We start from the raw sequence: 18372 nt of genomic DNA, 5'->3' as shown, positions 1-18372 counted from the left end.
GAAAGTGGGGGTAGAATTGAAGATAATACTAACATAGAATAAACTTTCTGATTGCTTTGACGTTATTAACAAAAGGATAATGTTTCAAATCAGATTTGGGGAGATTTCTCATAGTAGGGTCCAAAATCCAACAAAATCTGTTAGAACAACAGAATAAAGCTTCCTGATTTTATGTTTATATATTCACTTTTATAAATATATAAATTTTATGTAGATATATTTTATTATGTGTATATAAATGTTTTATAAACATGTTTAGTAAAATACAAATTTTATATAAATATTTTATATATTATATTTAAATAATATATATGATCCCTTGTTTAGGAATCTAGTTGTGTGTGTGTGTGTGTGTATATATAAACTTAGGCTTGTCCATGTGTGTGTGTATATATTCATGAACAAATAAAATAGACTGCACAGTGAGACTGTGTTCTAGTTACTGTTACTTCATAACTACCCCTAAAGCTCAGTGGATTAAGATAGCAATCATTTTGTGGATTCAGTAGATTAGGAATTCAGCCAGAATTTTGGCTTGGATGGTCCTTGTGGCATAGACTGAAGTCACTTAATGGGATTCAGCAGATGGATAAGCTACTTTGGAAGGTCCAAAATGGTTTCACTCCCCTTTTCTTGTGACTTTTGGTACCAGCTAAAGGTTTAGGCTCAGAGCACTATTGCATGACCTCTACAGAGTGGTGCTTGGACTTCTTACATGATCCTGGCTTCCTCCAGATGAAGCACCCCATGAGAACCAGGAAAAAGTTCCACAGACTCTTCTGATCTAACCTGGAAAGTCCCATATGATCATTTCTACCACATTGACTTGCTTAGTTGAGTCATAAGACCAGCCCAAACTGAAGAAGAGGATTAGACTTCACCTCTTGATGGGGAAATGGCAAGGTTACATAGTACAAAACCATATGGGATGCGAGGCATGCTTGGAATATATAATCTGCTTCAGGCTTTTTATATAAAAGGTATATTTGTAAATATATTCATATATATTCAACATATAAACATAGAATAGTATGAATAGAACTGGAGTTCACACACACAACTTCAGTCATATCAAAAGTTACTTCACCTTAATTGTTTCAAGAAAATAATTTTCAGATTTGATAGTAAAGCAAATCTAACCCTATACAGTATCTTGTTGTAACAGAGACAGAGGTTAGAAATAAAAGAACCATGTAGCTTTAAAAAAAAAAAGGAGGGACATCTGTATATGGTGTGGAGCATTCTTACTATTACTGCAGTAAGACTACTGCTATGCTTATTATTGAATAAAATAAGCAAGGTAGAGAAATGTGTATGTTACTGTTTATTAAAGAAGGAGGAGCAATACATATATGTGTGTGTACATATATACATAATTACAAAATATGTATAAATATACATTTACTAAAATAATATAAGTGTAAACATATTTACATGAACATATATATTTACTTATATTATTTTAAATGGAAGGATAAACCTTTCTTTAAATGTTTATAATGACCAGAACAGAATAGGGTAGGGAGAAAGGGATATCCTTGTTTAATATTGTTGTTTTATAGATTTGACTTTGGAACTATTTTACCCACCTATAAAAAAAAATGAAAAGTTTACAAAGTAACCCCTTAAAAGTGAAGTTGAAAATAAAATGAACAAGTGAACCTTGATGTCTATCCATCTGGCAGCATTCACACCTAGGAAGGAATATTCCAAGTGATTTTAAAATGGTGTTCAACTGTATATTTCTAACAGAACATACTCCAAAATAAAAAGAACTAGGGAAGATAGTTAAGTATTTTCAGTGATCATGTAATGATTGTAATGTTGGTATTATAAACAAGCAAGTTGTGATGGAGTACTGTAATTCTGTAATCCCCAGTGTGTTGAGAACCAGGATTCTTCATATGTAAGAAAGCATTAAGAGATTAAGTAAAAACCTAATGGTACTAATTTTTAATTAGAAGAGCCAGTGTAAACTCAAGATTCACTTCATATTTTTAACCTATGTCTTCATTCATCAATCTGTGTCTTAGCTGTGTCTTCATAGCCTAAAGATTTGCCATGAGTTGCTAATTGTTGAATTGTCAGGGATTCATTTTTTACTAACCAGTCTACTAATTTTTATACTTTATATTTTCTATTATATTTGTAAAGAACAATAAAAGAATATGTATTATTGTGAACATTTAAATATTTTTGAGTTTTTTGATGAATTGTTGCTTCACTTGGCTTCCCCAGTGACTCAGCAGGTAAGGAATAATCCACCTGCAGGAGACACAGGTTTGATCTCTGGGTCAGGGAGATCCCCTGGAGAAGGAGATGGCAAACCACTCCAGTATTCTTGCCTGAAAAATCCTATGGACAGACAAGCCTAACAGGCTACAATTAATTAGTCTTGGTATCCAGCAAATAAATTTGGTGACTGTGGTAAAACAAAGAGTAATGCAGCAATAATCATGTTTACTTTTTGTCTTCTTAAACTACACACACTCCAGACACATAGCTTGCTTTTGTTATGAGACTGGTTTTATAAGAAAAGACAATTGGTTATTACAAATAGAGAAAAAGGTATAAGTGGGTATAACCATGTAATTACAGTATTTTTTAAGTGATTATAAACTTGTTATTAATAGTTTTGGTAGTTTTTAATGTATGGAATAATTTAAAGTTGTCCATCTTCAAAATCATATTTGTTTTTTATAAAAATATCTTAAATAATATATTTATTCCTTCAGATTGCTTTTTGTGTCTTATTTTGCTGTTCTGAAAATTTATAAATTACAAAATGAGTTGAAGTAAAGTTAATTTCATTAGCTTCTAAGGCATATTTTCCCCATATTATGTATAATTTGAAAATATAATTAGTTGACGTCTTCACAGGGGGAAAAGTCAGTAAACAGAGTGTCTAGTGTAAATTATTTTAGACTTCTTTTTTTAGTATAGAAATTAGAATAAATCCTACTTTTTAAAATTTACAGTTAAATTCAACAGTAAAGTAGGATTAATACTGCTATTTGATGCATGGAGATTGTCTTTTAATTTATTAAATGTGATATGAGCTCTAAAATAGTGTACTGAAAATATTGTTATCAGCCAGTTCTAATTTATGGTACATTTAGAAGATTGTTAAGTTTTGAAATTTACATATTGGGCAAAATCTTGTATAGATTACTCTCTTAAGAGTCTGACCACATTTAATCAATTATAAGACAGCTTACATATTTAATACTTTATCTTCAAGTAATTTTTTAGGATATAAAATATGAATTTACTTTTCTTTTTTCTTCTATCAGAATACAGTCGTTTTGAAGCCAAAATACATGACTTACGGGAGCAGATGATGAATAGTAGCATTAGTTCAGGTTCAGGTTCTCTTCGAACTAGCCAGAAGCGATCCCTCTATGTCAGGTAAAGTTTTTTTAATTTCTAGTTATAGCAGTCTTCATTTATGCATGCAAGTTCTTTCAGGATTTTCACTATGACTTAGTTTTCACTATAGAAAAGTATATTGCAAGGAAAACGCAGTATTGAAAACCAAGGAAATGTTTTTTATGATTGATTTCCTGATAGTGTGTCTTTTAGAAATAGTATGTCTTTGGGATATTATTATAATTTTATTAATGACAGTTATATAACCTCTTGAATAATAATAATAGTATGATAAAGACAAAATACATAAGGACTAGAAACTTTTTTAAGTTGTTATGACATATCCAACAGTTTTCTTTTCCGGTATCTTTTTTAGAATAAAATATTCTTTGTTTGAGTAACATTTAATTACTGTAATTTCTACCAGTCCTTCTGTGTTCACTGCTGTAATTTATCTCTGCCTACCTGGATAGTGTGCACTTCTAATTTGTGAGCATTTCTAGGGTCTTGTAGAGTAAATATTACTTCGGTTATTTTATTTCAACCCCTCTCTTCAGATACGCCATTTAGAGCTTCCTCTACTCTAAATTTACCATCATTCAAAACCATGTTAAACTCTGTCTTCTCCTGCTGTCATCTCTCTTTTGTATTTATCTTTTGTTGTTGTTGTTATTGTCATTTTAGTGAGTTTTAGGATGGAAAGAAAATGCAAGCATTACTTGAGAGATTTTCCAGGTTCAGTTACAGACCACAGTACAGTGAATATCACAATAAAGGAAGTCATGAATATTTTGGTTCCCCAGTGCATATAAAACTTATATTTACACTGTTCTGTAGTCTTTAAATGTACAGTAGCATTATGACTCTTAAAAAATATAATCTCAATTTTAAAATATTTTATTGCTTAAAAAAATGCTAATTGTCAACGAACCTTAAGCAATTTCAATATTTTTTTTTTTCTGATGGAAGGTCCTACCTCTGTGTTGATGATTGCTGACTGATCAGGGAGGTGGTTGCTAAAGGTTTGAGGTGGCTGTGGCAGTTTCTTAAAATAAGACAGTGGTAGAATTTGCCAAATTGATCAACTCTTCCTTTCATGAATAGTTTCTCTGGAGCATGTAATGCTGCTTGATAGTATTTTAACCACAGTCAACTTTTTTCAAAATTACAGTCAGTTCTCTCAAATTCTGCTGCTGCTTTATCAAGTAAGTTGATGTAGTATTTCCATACCTTGTTGTTATTTCAATATGCTTCACTGCATCTTCACCAGGAGTGGATTCTACCTCAAGAAACCACTTTCTTTGCTCATCCACAAGCATCCTCATCTTTTGAGTTTAAACATCTTTCCAAGTTTTATCATGGGATTGCAGCAGTTCAGTCACATCTTCTGGCTCCACTTCTCATTCTAGTTCTCTTTCTGTTTCTAACTTCCTCTGCTGAAGTCTTAAACCCCTCAAAGTCATCCATGAAGATTGGAGTCAATTTCCTGCAAACTCCTATTAATACTGACATTTTGACCTCTTCCCATGAATCAACAGTGTTTTTAATGACATCTAAAGTCAAAATTACTCCTTGATCCATGGGCTACAGAATGGAAGTTGTCTCAGCATAACATTCATTTCATTGTTCATCTCCATCAAAACTCTTGGGTGACCAAGTACATTGTCAGTTAGCAGTAACATTTTGAAAGAAATCTTTTTTGAGCAGTAGGTCTTAACAGTATGCTTAAAATATTCAGTAAACCGTGTTGTAAACAAACGTGCTGTCATCTAGGCTTTGTTAATTTCAATTCTAGGGCACAGGCAGAAGGCCCCGTAGATTTAGCATAGTTCTTAAAGACCCTTGGATTTTCAGAATGGTAAATGAGCATTGGTTTAACTTAAACTCACAGCTCCATTAAGCCCTGACAAGAGAGTCAGCCTGCCCTTTGAAGTTTTGAAGCCAGGCATTGACTTCTCTATAGCTATGAAAGTTCTAGATGGCATCTTCTTCCAATATGAGGCTGTTTTGTCCACACTGAAAGTCTGTTGTTGAGTGTAACAACCTTCATTACTTATCCTAGCTAGATCTTCTGGATAATTTGTTGTCTCTTTTACATCAGTATCTGCTGCTTTACCTTGCACTTCTATGTTATGGGATGGTTTCTTTCCTGAAACCTTAGGAACCAAACTTCAAACTTTTGCAGCTTCCTCACTTCTCTCAGCCTTCACAGAACTGAAGAGTTTGGGCCTTGCTCTGAGTTACACTTTGGCTTAAAGAAATATTATGGCTGGTTTGATCTTCTATCTAGACCTCTAAAATATTCTCAGTATCAGCAATAAGGCTTTTTCACTTTCTTATTATTCCTGTGTGTACTCAAGTAGAACCTTCGTTTTTTTTTTCGGCTGGCTTACTAATGCAAGAAGCCTAGCTTTTGGCCTGTCTTAGCTTTCAACATCCCTTCTTCACTAAGCATAACTTTTTTCTCATTTAAAGTGAGAGACCTGTGACTCTTCCTTTCACATGAGTACTTAAGAGGCCATTGTCAGGCTATTCAATGGCCCAATTTCAATATTGTCGTGTCTTGGAGTAGGGGGGGCGCCCAAGGAAAAGGGAGAGAGGTGGGGAAAAGGGCCAATTGGTGGAGCATTCAGAACACAGACATTTATCAAGTTACCATCTTATTAAAGCATGGTTTGTGATACCCCAAAATGATTACAATAGTAAAATTAAGGATCACTGATCACCATAATAAATATATTAATGAACAAGTTTGAAGTATTGGGAGAATTACCAAAAGGTGACACAGAGACGCAAAGTGAGCAAATGTCAGAAAAATGGCGCCAATAGTCATGGCAAACTAACAGGGCCTTCCATTTGTGAGGAAAAAAAAACACAATATCTGCCAAGTGCAATAAAGTGAAACACAATAAAATGAGGCATGCCTGTAGACACATGTAGCCAATCTGCCATAATTAACCAGAAGTCTTATCGTTCTTGTTGGTAAATATATTTTTAATCTCAAATGTAAGAATGAAGTTAAGGCTACAATAGACTGTGTACAGTATGGTGCTTTTTTATAAAGATCTGAAATAAGTAAAATCATACATAGATACATAGTCATCCATATGTGTGTGATAAAATCAAACCAACAGCAAAAAAGGGTAAAGAGCGAGGAAATAATAAACTCTGTATTCAGAATAGTGGTTATACTCTAATTAGCACTTAACTCAATCTGAGGAAAGCAGGATCGAGGGGAAAAATACACAGGTGAATGTGAGTCACTGGTAAAAGTTTTGTGTAGAAACCTTTAGGTTGATAGTAGATTAACAAGTGTTTATTATATTCTTATGATTAATAACCCACATAAGTATTCCATGAGTACTTCCCTTTTTTTAATGAATCAGAGTACTAAAAGGCAAAGTTTAAATGTTAACATAGGAAGTAGAACTTGTGAGTTTCTCCATTGTTTATTGGTAATATAGTTGTATTGATTCAAAAGTTTAATTTATGATAATAAAAATGTTAAGGTATAGTTTTCCCTTTTCTGAATGTCTTGTGGCATTTGTTCTACCTCTTAAGCTACTCTGTTATCTTGTATTCTGTTTATTTGTATTTTCATCTTTGTCATCTTTACCTTTTTAAATAAATATTTAGTAAATGCCTGACTATATCAAACCTTTGTTTTTTGATGTTAACTCTATTTTGCAAGTAGAAAGATGCTTCCTCAGTATTCAGAATTTATTGAAGTAATGACTTTAGCATTTATATCATTTATAATCTTAATTTTTACAGTAGAATTCTATACTTTTAGAATTCTTCAAATAAAATCCAATGTGTTGTATATGTTTTAATATACGTTTAAGTAAACCTTCCCACTTTTGATTCACCTATTTCCTTTACACTGTTAGCCACTGAAAAGACTTGAAAGAACATATTTGAAAAACATTAACTAGTTCATTCATTTAGCTGTCAATTAATTTCACCCCCTTCAGTTTTACTTCAAGAGACAGCTTCTTAAAAGTTGAGTAGCATGAAAAGAAATATGATTTGTATCCTAATTTCCCATTGCCAAATTAAAACAAAAGAATCAACAAATTATATTTTAAATGTAGTTGCTGGGATCCTTCCTCTACTCTTAAGAGAAGTTTTTTGAATCTAAGAATTTTAATTTCTTTAAATATTGTACACTCATTAAGTAGTAAGACATTATTTTGTTATCAAAATTTAAAATATTCCTAACATTTTGAAATTATTATGTTAAATTAATACAGTATTTTTTCCAAAACAGTTGGCAACTGTTAAGTCATCATATAGTCATGTGTAATTAGTTTTCATATTTGTTATTGACTCTGAAAACCCTATTAACTCTGGTTTTATGAACAAATGAAAGCAATACTTACCTGGGAAAATAATCACTCTGGTCTTCTAGCCTTAAAGTCCACAAATGATGAATCAGATCAGTCAGCAAATTTGTTTTCCCAAGTGTGTCTAGTCACAGGGGAGAGTCTCTTAATATTTACTTTATTAATTTAGAGCAACTCACCAAATTTATCTTCATTTTAGAATTAAATATAGTTTGCTATTGGATTGTACTAAAAGTATTTTTTTTATTTTCTTATACAATATTTTAAATTTCTCATACACTATTGAGAGAATAGTGTGTCTATTACCATTACAAGTTAATTTTGCTATTTCTTTTTACTCTCATTGTCTTCTTGTATATAACACAAAATTGAGCTTGGCATTATTTTGCCTACCGTGGTACATTGTTTCACTGTCTACCTAAATTATATATATACTTTTAGGATCCTGTTTATTTAATATTGATAATATCATTATAAGAAATGCAGACTTTTTTCTTCTTAATCTAGGGCCCTCTTTGATTATGACAAGACTAAAGACAGTGGCCTTCCTAGTCAGGGATTGAACTTCAAATTTGGAGATATCCTCCATGTTATTAATGCTTCTGATGATGAATGGTGGCAAGCCAGACAGGTTACACCAGATGGTGAAAGTGATGAAGTTGGGGTGATTCCCAGTAAACGCAGGTAAATATAAGTCTGTTAGAGTCTTACCACTTGAAAATTGGGCAATGTGAATAATTGCTGGGATTTTTTTTAATTTCCTTTACTGAAGTGATGATTTTATGCTTGGTGTTTTATATCGTGTTTCACAGCCGTTTAATTTTATTCACCTTGTATTGTAACTGGGCTTCCCTGATAGCGCATTTGGTAAAGAATCCACCAGTAATGCAGGAGACCCCAGTTCAATTCCTGTGTCAGGAAGATCTGCTGGAGAAGGAATAGGCTACCCACTCCAGTATTCTTGGGCTTCCCTTGTGGCTCAGCTGGTAAAGAATGCACCTGCAGTGTGGGAGACCTGGGTTCCATCCCTGGGTTGGGAAGATCCCTTGAAGAAGGGAAAGGCTACCTATTCCAGTATTCTGGCCTGGAGAATCCAGTGGACTTTAGAGTCCATGGGGTCACAAAGAGTCGGACACAACTAAGCGACTTTCACTTCCTTTCACTTTATATTTTAACCAATGATATAGTAAGAGAATATGAAGCCCCCAAATAGAAATTTCTCTAAAGTTCCTACAAAGTAAGTATATTTTAAGTCACTGTGCCACAGATCTATACCAGTGGAGAAAGAATTAAAAACCTCTATAATTTTCCCATGTGGTGGTTTGATTTCAGTCGCTAAGTCATTCCGACTCTTGCAGCCCCATGGACTATAGCCTGCCAGGCTCCTCTGTCCAGGGGATCTTCCTGACCCAGGAATCAAACCCAGGTCTCCTGCTTTGCAGGCAGATTCTTTACTCACTGAGCTATGAGTTTTCCCATGTAGGTGGTGTTAAAACTCAAATTTTCAGGGGTTTTGATTTTGTGAATTGCCTCTTCTAGATTAAAAAAGGGAAAGAGTTTTAAGTGCAAAATTTTTAGAAATATCTAAAATTTTCTTTTAGATATTTTAGATTTTTAGAAATGTTTAGCTATTTCTTTTAGATATCATCTCTTTTTCTTGTTTAATTTAGAATCATGTGTGCATTCAGTAGTCTTTCCTCTTTGTTTTAACTGGTTATTGTAGTGATTCACTCACTGGTGCGTACTTAACATCTAGTGGCAAAAGTGGTTAAGTACAGAGTTTCTTTGAAAAAGGTGATCCCAACAACCCTCTCTGAGGTCAATGAAATGTTATTGGATGTCTCTACTTTTATGGGGAAGGTGTTAAAACATCAGTTCATAATTTCCCCAAAAGAACTTATATATGAGATCTGATTCAGCTAAATCATTGCCTAAAACTTAAAAGTTTTAAGATCAGATCAGATCAGTCGCTCAGTCGTGTCCGACTCTTTGCGACCCCATGAATCGCAGCACGCCAGGCCTCCCTGTCCATCACCAACTCCCGGAGTTCACTCAGACTCACGTCCATCGAGTCAGTGATGCCATCTAGCCATCTTATCCTCTGTCGTCCCCTTCTCCTCTTGCCCCCAGTCCCTCCCAGCATCAAGAGTCTTTTCCAATGAGTCAACTCTTCGCATGAGGGGGCCAAAGTACTGGAGTTTCAGCTTTAGCATCATTCCTTCCAAAGAACACTCAGGGCTGATCTCCTTTAGAATGGATTGGTTGGATCTCCTTGCAGTCCAAGGGACTCTCAAGAGTCTTCTCCAACACCACAGTTCAAAAGCATCAATTCTTCCGCGCTCAGCCTTCTTCACAGTCCAACTCTCACATCCATACATGACCACAGGAAAAACCATAGCCTTGCCAGTGAAAATTGTCAGAGAGACATTAATGTTTATTTTAGCTAGTTAATTCACTTCAAATCACGCTTATGATATAATAAACTTGTTCTTTCCTTGTTAATAAACTGGACTTATACTTATTTTGTTGAGACTCTAAATTGATACTTACGCCAAATCATATGCCTGTTTATAAACCTCTCTACCATATATATATTTGTACATCTGTTGATAGACTTTGAAGAATACAAATGTTGAAATATTGCCAAGATCTCTATAATTGTGGTTTTGGAATTTATGACTGTTGTTGGCTAGATCCATATTTTTAGCAAGATCCAACTATTTGGTGACAACTCCTCTTTTAGCAATGCAGCCCTCAGCATAACTTCTTCTCTAGAATAGAATATAGTATCCTTTAAATGCAGAAATGCTTCCTCTGTGCCTTGTTGAGTCAATAGAAACCTCACATCTTAAATATCGAGGTCAGAGTTCCTAAAAATTGTCTTTATCTCTGGAAGTCTTTTATCTTACAAAGGCTTTACAGGTGTCTGCAACAAATGAGAAATACAGCTGACTTTGGTGGAAAGAGATATTTTGCATTTTGTATAAAAATTCTATAAGGTTAGATTTTGAAGCCAAAAGTGATCAAAGAGATATACCTTGACACCTCTACAAATTCCCAAATTTGTGAATAATAATATAAAATATAATTTTTCTGCCATAAATTACAGTATGAAATCACAGCCAGTTATGCCATTTCATCCTTCAGTGTATTCTAAACTTGTATTTTTTTACATAGAATGCTGTCATCTTTAATAATAGCACAAGGACTTGGAGTTCTTAGCTAAGAACCTACAGTTCTTAGCTTTCTTTCGGGAACAGTATTGACAAACACAGTTGAAGTCACTCAACTATTTAGTAAGCAAAATAATGATTAGAAAACAAAGCCATTTTGAGTTGTAAATGTTCACTCACTAAATGTTAGTTTTTCAGTGCCCTGAATAAATGCCTTGGCAAAATTATAAATTCATTATTCCTATCATGGACTCTCAAGGTTGCTCTGGAATAGTAAAAACAAAAATTTTAAATCCGTGACTGCTAGGGTTCTTCTGTACCCATGGTAAAACTTTATAGTTAGATAATAAAAAAAAGAAAAGAAAGATATGCTTTTATTCATAGGCTTTTTGGTAGGTTTTTCTGCTATATACTAATATGATTGCTATGCTGAAATCAAGAATTTATAAAGCTTAATTTGTATGAAATTTTTCAAGATTCATACTGGTTGCAATATTCATACATGGCTGTAGATTGTACACTATATACATTGTTGTAATATGTTGCTTGCTTGTTTCAAAGGTAACACTTTCAACAAGGTTTAAAATTCAAAAGATTTTAACAGCTGTACAGGTCCCCTCCGCACCCTGTTCCCCACCCACCCATTTCACCTTCCCTGAGAAGTTAACTAAGGTTACCATTTCTTCTGTATCCTTCCAAAGATACTTTAAAATTATATTTTGTGTACTGTAAATGGTTACTTTATGTGTTTATACAAATATATCATTGGAATTAAGCTTAAATGTTTTTATTTCCCTCCTTTTTATTTTTAAAAATTTCAGAGCTGCAGAAAATATAAGTACAAAGAAATACAAGAATAGTACATAGAATACCCACATTTCTTTCATCTACTTTCCTCAGTTGTTAACATTTTACTTCATTTGCTTTCGCTCTGACAGTGAGTTTTTAGCATATGTGTTCCATAAGCTAAATATTCAAAAACCAGAACAAATGGAAAACCTGGAAAATTGCTGAACTCAGAAGTGGTACATCATAATAATTTCAGTATAGTTATGGATTTGAGTGTATATATAAGTATACATACTTGTACTTAATAAGTGGTTTTATTTCATAATAAAATGAGCCCTATATTTCATTTCTCAGAAGTTGTTATTGTGAGATGCAAATGATTTTTAAAGGCTTTAAAATATAAAAATGCTCCATATTAAAGTAGCAATCCTGATGATTTCTAATTAGAGCCTTGAGTATGTTTATTATACTTAAAAAATGATCTGTGCTTTGCCAGGGTTGAGAAGAAAGAACGAGCCCGATTAAAAACAGTGAAATTCAATTCTAAAGCAAGAGGAGATAAAGGGGTGCGTATATAAAATCTGTTATTGACTTTTTCATAATTCTTATTTGAGCTACATTATTAAAGTTAGAAGGACCTCGTCATAAGAATTAACAACAGCTCTTGCCATTGGTGGTTTACAATAATAGATTTGCTTGAGTAAGCAATTTATTAAATGAAAGCACCCATTTCACAGACTTTTCCAGATTATCAGAATTGTCATTTGGTATATTCTTAACATACTTTTGGTTGTTATTTTTAAAAGTGAAATGAATTCAGCCTTCACACAGATGAACAGTTATTCAGAAACTTGTATCAACAGTATTAATTGCCATAACTAATAATACATCTTCTGAGAAAATAGGTCCCCCCAAATTATTAACTAGTTCATAATGTAAGTTTATGGAGTTTTGCAAGTGTGGAAATTATCTTGTTCTTTTCCTCCTTTATTCTAATATTACTTAATAATAGAATCCATGTTTCAAATGTTTAAATCAATATGAATTTTTATCTTAAGGAAATAAAGGGACAGTCAAAAGGAGGACTTTGTAAATGGGCAAGAAATATATCAAAATTATTATATATATATATTTTTTAGATATATTTTTGTTTTCATGTAAAGTCCTTGAATCTGGTGAATGTCAAGGGATGATATCACAGGCTTCATCCTGTAGTATGTGTGTAAATACTGCAATGGAATATTCTAGCAATAAGCCTGAGGAAAGAGCTGAACACATACTGTGTTGAAATACTGTTTATAGCAATGTTTTATATTTGGGGATTTTTACATCTAAAGCAAATGTTTTATACATCTTTTGATCAAGTTTCAAAAGAATATGGAAAATTAACTCTGTAAATAAATTAATCCTACTCTTTGTACATGTCTGATATCATTAAGCATTCAAAGTTTTAATATTTTAAAGGAATATAGTCCTTAATCAAAGAAATTAAATCTCAGTAAATTGTATAATGTATTCAGTTATCTTGGGAATAACAAATTTCTTTTAAATTTATTTGTACCTTTCAGAAAATACAAAATTATATAGTATAATCTGAAGTAATATTTGAAATAGAAAATCTTTGAAGAAAAATATCCCCAAGTAAATGCTCAGGATTTGAAATATATACAGTGATTTTCATGCTTATTTTATAATGTCTTTTAAAATATTTTAGTAAATACATTGTCAGTGTATTGAAAAAGGAATTGCATGTTGTAACTTTCCTTTCAAACTGTAAGAAGTTAACTGAATTAACGACATATTTAAATCTTAGTCTTGTTTGTTGACTATAACCAACTTTATACACAGTCACTGTGTTCTAACACAGCACCCAAAGTATGCATGGTACTGAGTGGGGTAAAAATACGCTTGCCATTGATACAGAACTGCATCTCTCTGTAATACCGTTTCCCATTCTAAGCTCTTCTTTTCTTGTCCTTATGTGGTAGGTTATGGACTTTATTTCCAATACAGACTTTTTAAAAACACTTTAGGTTCTCATTAACATTCTTAACATTCATTTAGCTATTTTGAAATACTACATATGGAAATTTTATATCTAGATATTTGATATATGTTTCATAAATTTATGTTTTATCAGTCCTTATATTTATTGCACTCTCTTGCAGTATAGCATGAATAATAATAAGTAACTAAACAGATTGTTTTGTATTGAAAATATAAAGAAACTAGAGGTAGTACGTTTCTTCAATTTTGTGTTTTCCCTACACATTTTCATCCTCTTTGCTTGTGCTATTTTTCACTTTTAATAAATTCTTCACCTGCAGGATGTTAGATATAATACAATTAATACATTCTTGACTAACAAGCATTTCTTTCTGTCCTATATTATGATATCTTTATGATATCTCATTTTGGCTAACTGCAAAGATATCAAAAATCAAAACATTTTAAACTTCATGTTTCTTTTGGTTGTTTGCTGTGAAACTGACTCTGACCACTATATATGCAGTAGGAGGAGTAAATAACCTTTTATTAAAAATGTATCAGTTTTATTGGATGGCATTAAAATTATTACTAAATTTGAAATCAGTGATTGTCGTGAACAAAAAATTCCTTCCCTAAATTAGATTACCATGAATTTTTTTCCTACAGAAACTTGTTTTCTTCTCTTTCTGTTTTCTAAAATTTGGATTCAGGCAAGGGTTTTTATTCAAATAATGCTTCTTGACAGTTTGTGAAACTATAAGCTTATATTTCTCCACATTTTTTTTTCCTCAACTTAGTTTTTAACTTCTGCTTTCTTTATCAGAGCCTTCATATTTTAAGATTAATATCAAAACAGTCCACTTGACTAATGACTATGAATTTATTAATTTTGAACTGTTGATGTAAAAAGATAAAAATAAAAGTTTTTAAAAAATATTATTTATTATTAAAATAAATATTCTTACCAAAATAAATCTTTTCAAGTAATAGAATTTGAGCTTAAAGTCACTTTAATCCATTTCAGTACCTTAATCACCTGATACCCCATCACTGAAAATATAGGCATACCCCCAAAAAACACCATCTGGTGTTGATATACTTCAAAATATTGATAGCATCGTATGACACGGATAAACTAAAAAAAAAATTGAAACAAAATTTCTATCCTTTATGTTGTTCCCACTTCAAAAAATAATAATAATTCCTGGTGTCACAAGGCCATTTCCTTCAAGACATGGGTGCCTGTGACAAATTACAAAAGAAGCTATTCCTCTTTAGCCTCATCTTTCTTTGTGCTACATGCTTTTAAAACTCTCAACGCACAAATGGGACATTCAAGAAGGGAAAAAACTTGTTTCAGACATCTGTGCAATAAGGGACCATCAAATCGGCTGTCATAACAATTATGTATAAACTACTAGAATTTTAACTGCCTCTCTGGCATTACAAGCATCAAACCTTTTATTCCTTATTTAGGACATGGTGCCAGTGGATTGAATCTGGTTCCATTTTATTTATATATACTTTAAAAATAGATAATATGGTAGAGCTGAAAGGCTAATACATCAGTTATGATGGCATTTAAATTGGCCAGGAAAGTTGAATCTTCTTCCTTGGTTAGATAGCACTGATAATTCTTTTGCTCGACTCTGTGCTTGATGGACACATCTTAGTTTTCTTCCCATTTCATGATTCATGCCATAAGCATTTAGTTATCCTAATTCTCTTTTTAAAAAAAGGTTGTTTTAAATTTTCAACACTAGCAACTTTCTCAGTTTTCTTGGTTCTCTTTTTTAGTAGTGGCTTTTTGTTAGTTTGTTGGAGCCACAGAGAGAGAAAAGGAAAAAATTTGCTAAAAAAAAAAAAAAAGGAAAAATTTGCTAAAGCCAGAGGACAATGAAGATTATTATGTAAACCATTAAAAATATTTGAATAGCTAAAGTAATTTTGGCTATAGAGCACCTAGAAATCTTCTTAAAGAATATGGATTGATATAAATAGATGTGAATTTGGTTTGGACTATAGTGGTAGCTAATCTGGTTTACTCTTCCCTTTTTTTTTCTTAAAATCAAATAGCACTTACTTATTATTTTTAGGTATCACTGGATTATTCTCCTTAATTTATAAACTTAAATTTTTCAGTACTTTCAGTTAAAATGTTAGAATTTGAGAAGTTAATAGTAAATTAGAAATTTACTGTATAAAGCAAAATTCATATACAAACTGCACACTGTGGTCACAAGAGTCAGCTTTCACAGAGCTACTAGGCTGGGCCTTTGTACACACAGACAGTAGACATCCCTTTGTTTTGCCCCTCCTTCTCTTCTTCAGCAGTCATTCAATGACAAGCGTAAAAAGAACCTCTTTTCCCGAAAATTCCCCTTCTACAAGAACAAGGACCAGAGTGAGCAGGAAACAAGTGATGCTGACCGTAAGTATGTGGATCCAGTGGTCAACTGAAGATAAATGTAGAGGGACCTACTGCCCTGCAGTTGGTTGTTACCATGGAGACAGTTTCAAGAGCTGCAACAGGTTACTATTTATCTTAACTAGGGACAACTTAACAAGCATAAATTAATTTGCATACCAATCTTAACTTTTTCTGGCCCCTTAGGGATTCTTAAAGTAAATGATATTTTTAAGCTGTGTTTAAAATAGAATTATTTTATGTAAAGGTTCTTATAAGAAACATTCAACATAATCTCAAAAGAATATTTTAGACAAAAACATGAGTTACCTCAGAACCTTCTCATTGATTTCTAGGTATAGCGTTGCCAATCTTTAATAATAGATCTTTTCAAAACATTCTGTATTATCCTATTTCTTCATTATATGTAGACAATCTCAATTTTATTTTTAAAATAGCAAGAAACAGTCAAAATTTTTGCTTCTCTACCTTAATCAGCTTCTCATATAGAACTTACATTCTTTTAGTGGAGCGTATCTAGCCATTAGCTTAATTAAACTTTCAGAAATATGCAGAAGAGCTCTGTAAGATACGTGCACCTGTAATGGTCTTGGAACTGTCTCTTATTGTAGCACCAATTTTATGCATTACTGACAACTATTTTCTTTGATTATCTTTTTATTGCTTGCTCTCTGGGAACTACTCTCTACAGGAGATCCCTGACGACATGGGATCAAAAGGCCTGAGTAAGTGATCAAAATACTCCCAAGTTACTTTTTTACCTCCATCTACAGACCTACCTTTTTCAGATACATTTTGAGACTCGTGGTAGTGCCTATCTGGCATGAGGAGGTGTATGATTTAGATTGCTTTTAGATTTTTCATGTTAATAATATGCTTGGGATTTTTATTTCTATAATACCCTTTAATTTTTTTTCATTTTTCACATCATTTGAAAAACTCTCTGCTCATATTTTCCTCTTTGTAATTTTTATGGCAATTGCTTTCTCTAGGAATTTTTTAAATTTGAAGAAATAGACTTTTAATGTTTTTTTAACATAGTACTATCTGCCCTCATTATTAGAAGGTAGAATATAATCTTCCTTACTATTTTATTCCACCCCACCTTTTTTGTTAAAACATGTTAAAATAACTTTGAATCTCTGTTCGAAAAGCATTGCTATAATGTGAAACAATAAAACACAATAGACCTTAAATATTAGAAAAGAATTATAGAACTCAAGTTCAAATAGCAGTCTGTGTGGTAGGAAAATTTTATATATCTTTTTTATGGAAGATGTAAGTTATGGAAAGAATTATAAGAAATATTATCCTGTGGTTTTTTTTATTTTAACCAAGATGTCGTCTCTGTTTGCGGGGAATTGTGTGTGTGTGTGTGTGTGTGTGCATTGTTCCTGTTTAATTTTCTAGTTGGGATTTAATCTTCATATAAAGCTTGGTATAGAGTCTGATATGTAGGAGTCATTCAATGCATATTGGAATGAATGAATGAAATAAGTCATTTTCGCAAACAATTTTAAATGTGAATGTGTTCAAATGGATTAAATGTGAAATTTTACCCAATACTGCTAAGTTATTTTAGGTGACAGTGACTCATAGAAGTAATCTTTTAGGCTAAAGTTTTTTTCTAAATAGTTGTTTCCATTTACATTATTAAGCATTTTGAAACCTTCATAATTTGTTGATCATTAAGGATTTAGCCAATATCTTTCAACTTCTAAGTTAATAAACTTGTAATTTCATAGATTTTTTTTCTTGATTAACGCTAACTTTGTATTGGACTTTTAAGCTTAACTATAGGTACTTGACTTTTATTTCAACTTTTAATAATTAAAGGTTTATATGAGATTGAAAGCAGTATGCTTTATATGTAATTATTTCTGTTACACACACTTTGCTATTTATGCACTTGCCTTTTTGGGATCTGGCAAGAGTCAGAAATTTACTGTCACTAGTGGCACCTTTTTTTAATCTCTTTCCTTTGGGAAAAACTCAGTGAAAATCTTCAGAAACTGGAAAAAATTTCCACTGATTTTTAATGCTATAGAATTTATTTTGAGAATGGTCATGCAGTGCTATGGATCATCAAATGATCCCACAGATTTCTGTTATCTGTTGGGTCATCAGAGACCTATGGAAAGCTCATGGGAAAAGGAACTAATGAAGAATTTGGTTCCAATATTGATTTTTTTTATAATAGATAACTATACCTTGACCGCTTCCCTGATGGCTCAGAGGGTAAAGCGTCTGCTGCATTGCAGGAGACCCGGGTTCAATC

General features: G+C 32.4%; 1 protein-coding gene across 16 annotated transcripts in view; it reads left to right on the top strand.

The window, feature by feature from the left end:
• Positions 1-18372, top strand: part of DLG1 (discs large MAGUK scaffold protein 1) — a 271051-nt gene that overhangs the window by 218762 nt on the left and 33917 nt on the right. For 8 of the 16 annotated variants that reach the window (XM_061411876.1, XM_061411915.1, XM_061411922.1 and 5 more), the window contains 4 exons: positions 3294-3408; positions 8223-8399; positions 12174-12243; positions 15998-16097. In XM_061411876.1, the coding sequence (XP_061267860.1) occupies positions 3294-3408; positions 8223-8399; positions 12174-12243; positions 15998-16097 (462 nt within the window). Of the gene's footprint in view, positions 1-3293; positions 3409-8222; positions 8400-12173; positions 12244-15997; positions 16098-16785; positions 16820-18372 lie in introns of all 16 variants that reach the window. The other 8 variants (XM_061411982.1, XM_061411949.1, XM_061411940.1 and 5 more) reach the window with 2 other exon arrangements.

Source organism: Bos javanicus, chromosome 1 (genome assembly GCF_032452875.1).
Source record: "Bos javanicus breed banteng chromosome 1, ARS-OSU_banteng_1.0, whole genome shotgun sequence".
Taxonomy (NCBI): Eukaryota; Metazoa; Chordata; class Mammalia; order Artiodactyla; family Bovidae; genus Bos; species Bos javanicus.
This window is presented reverse-complemented; position numbering and strand designations above follow the sequence as displayed.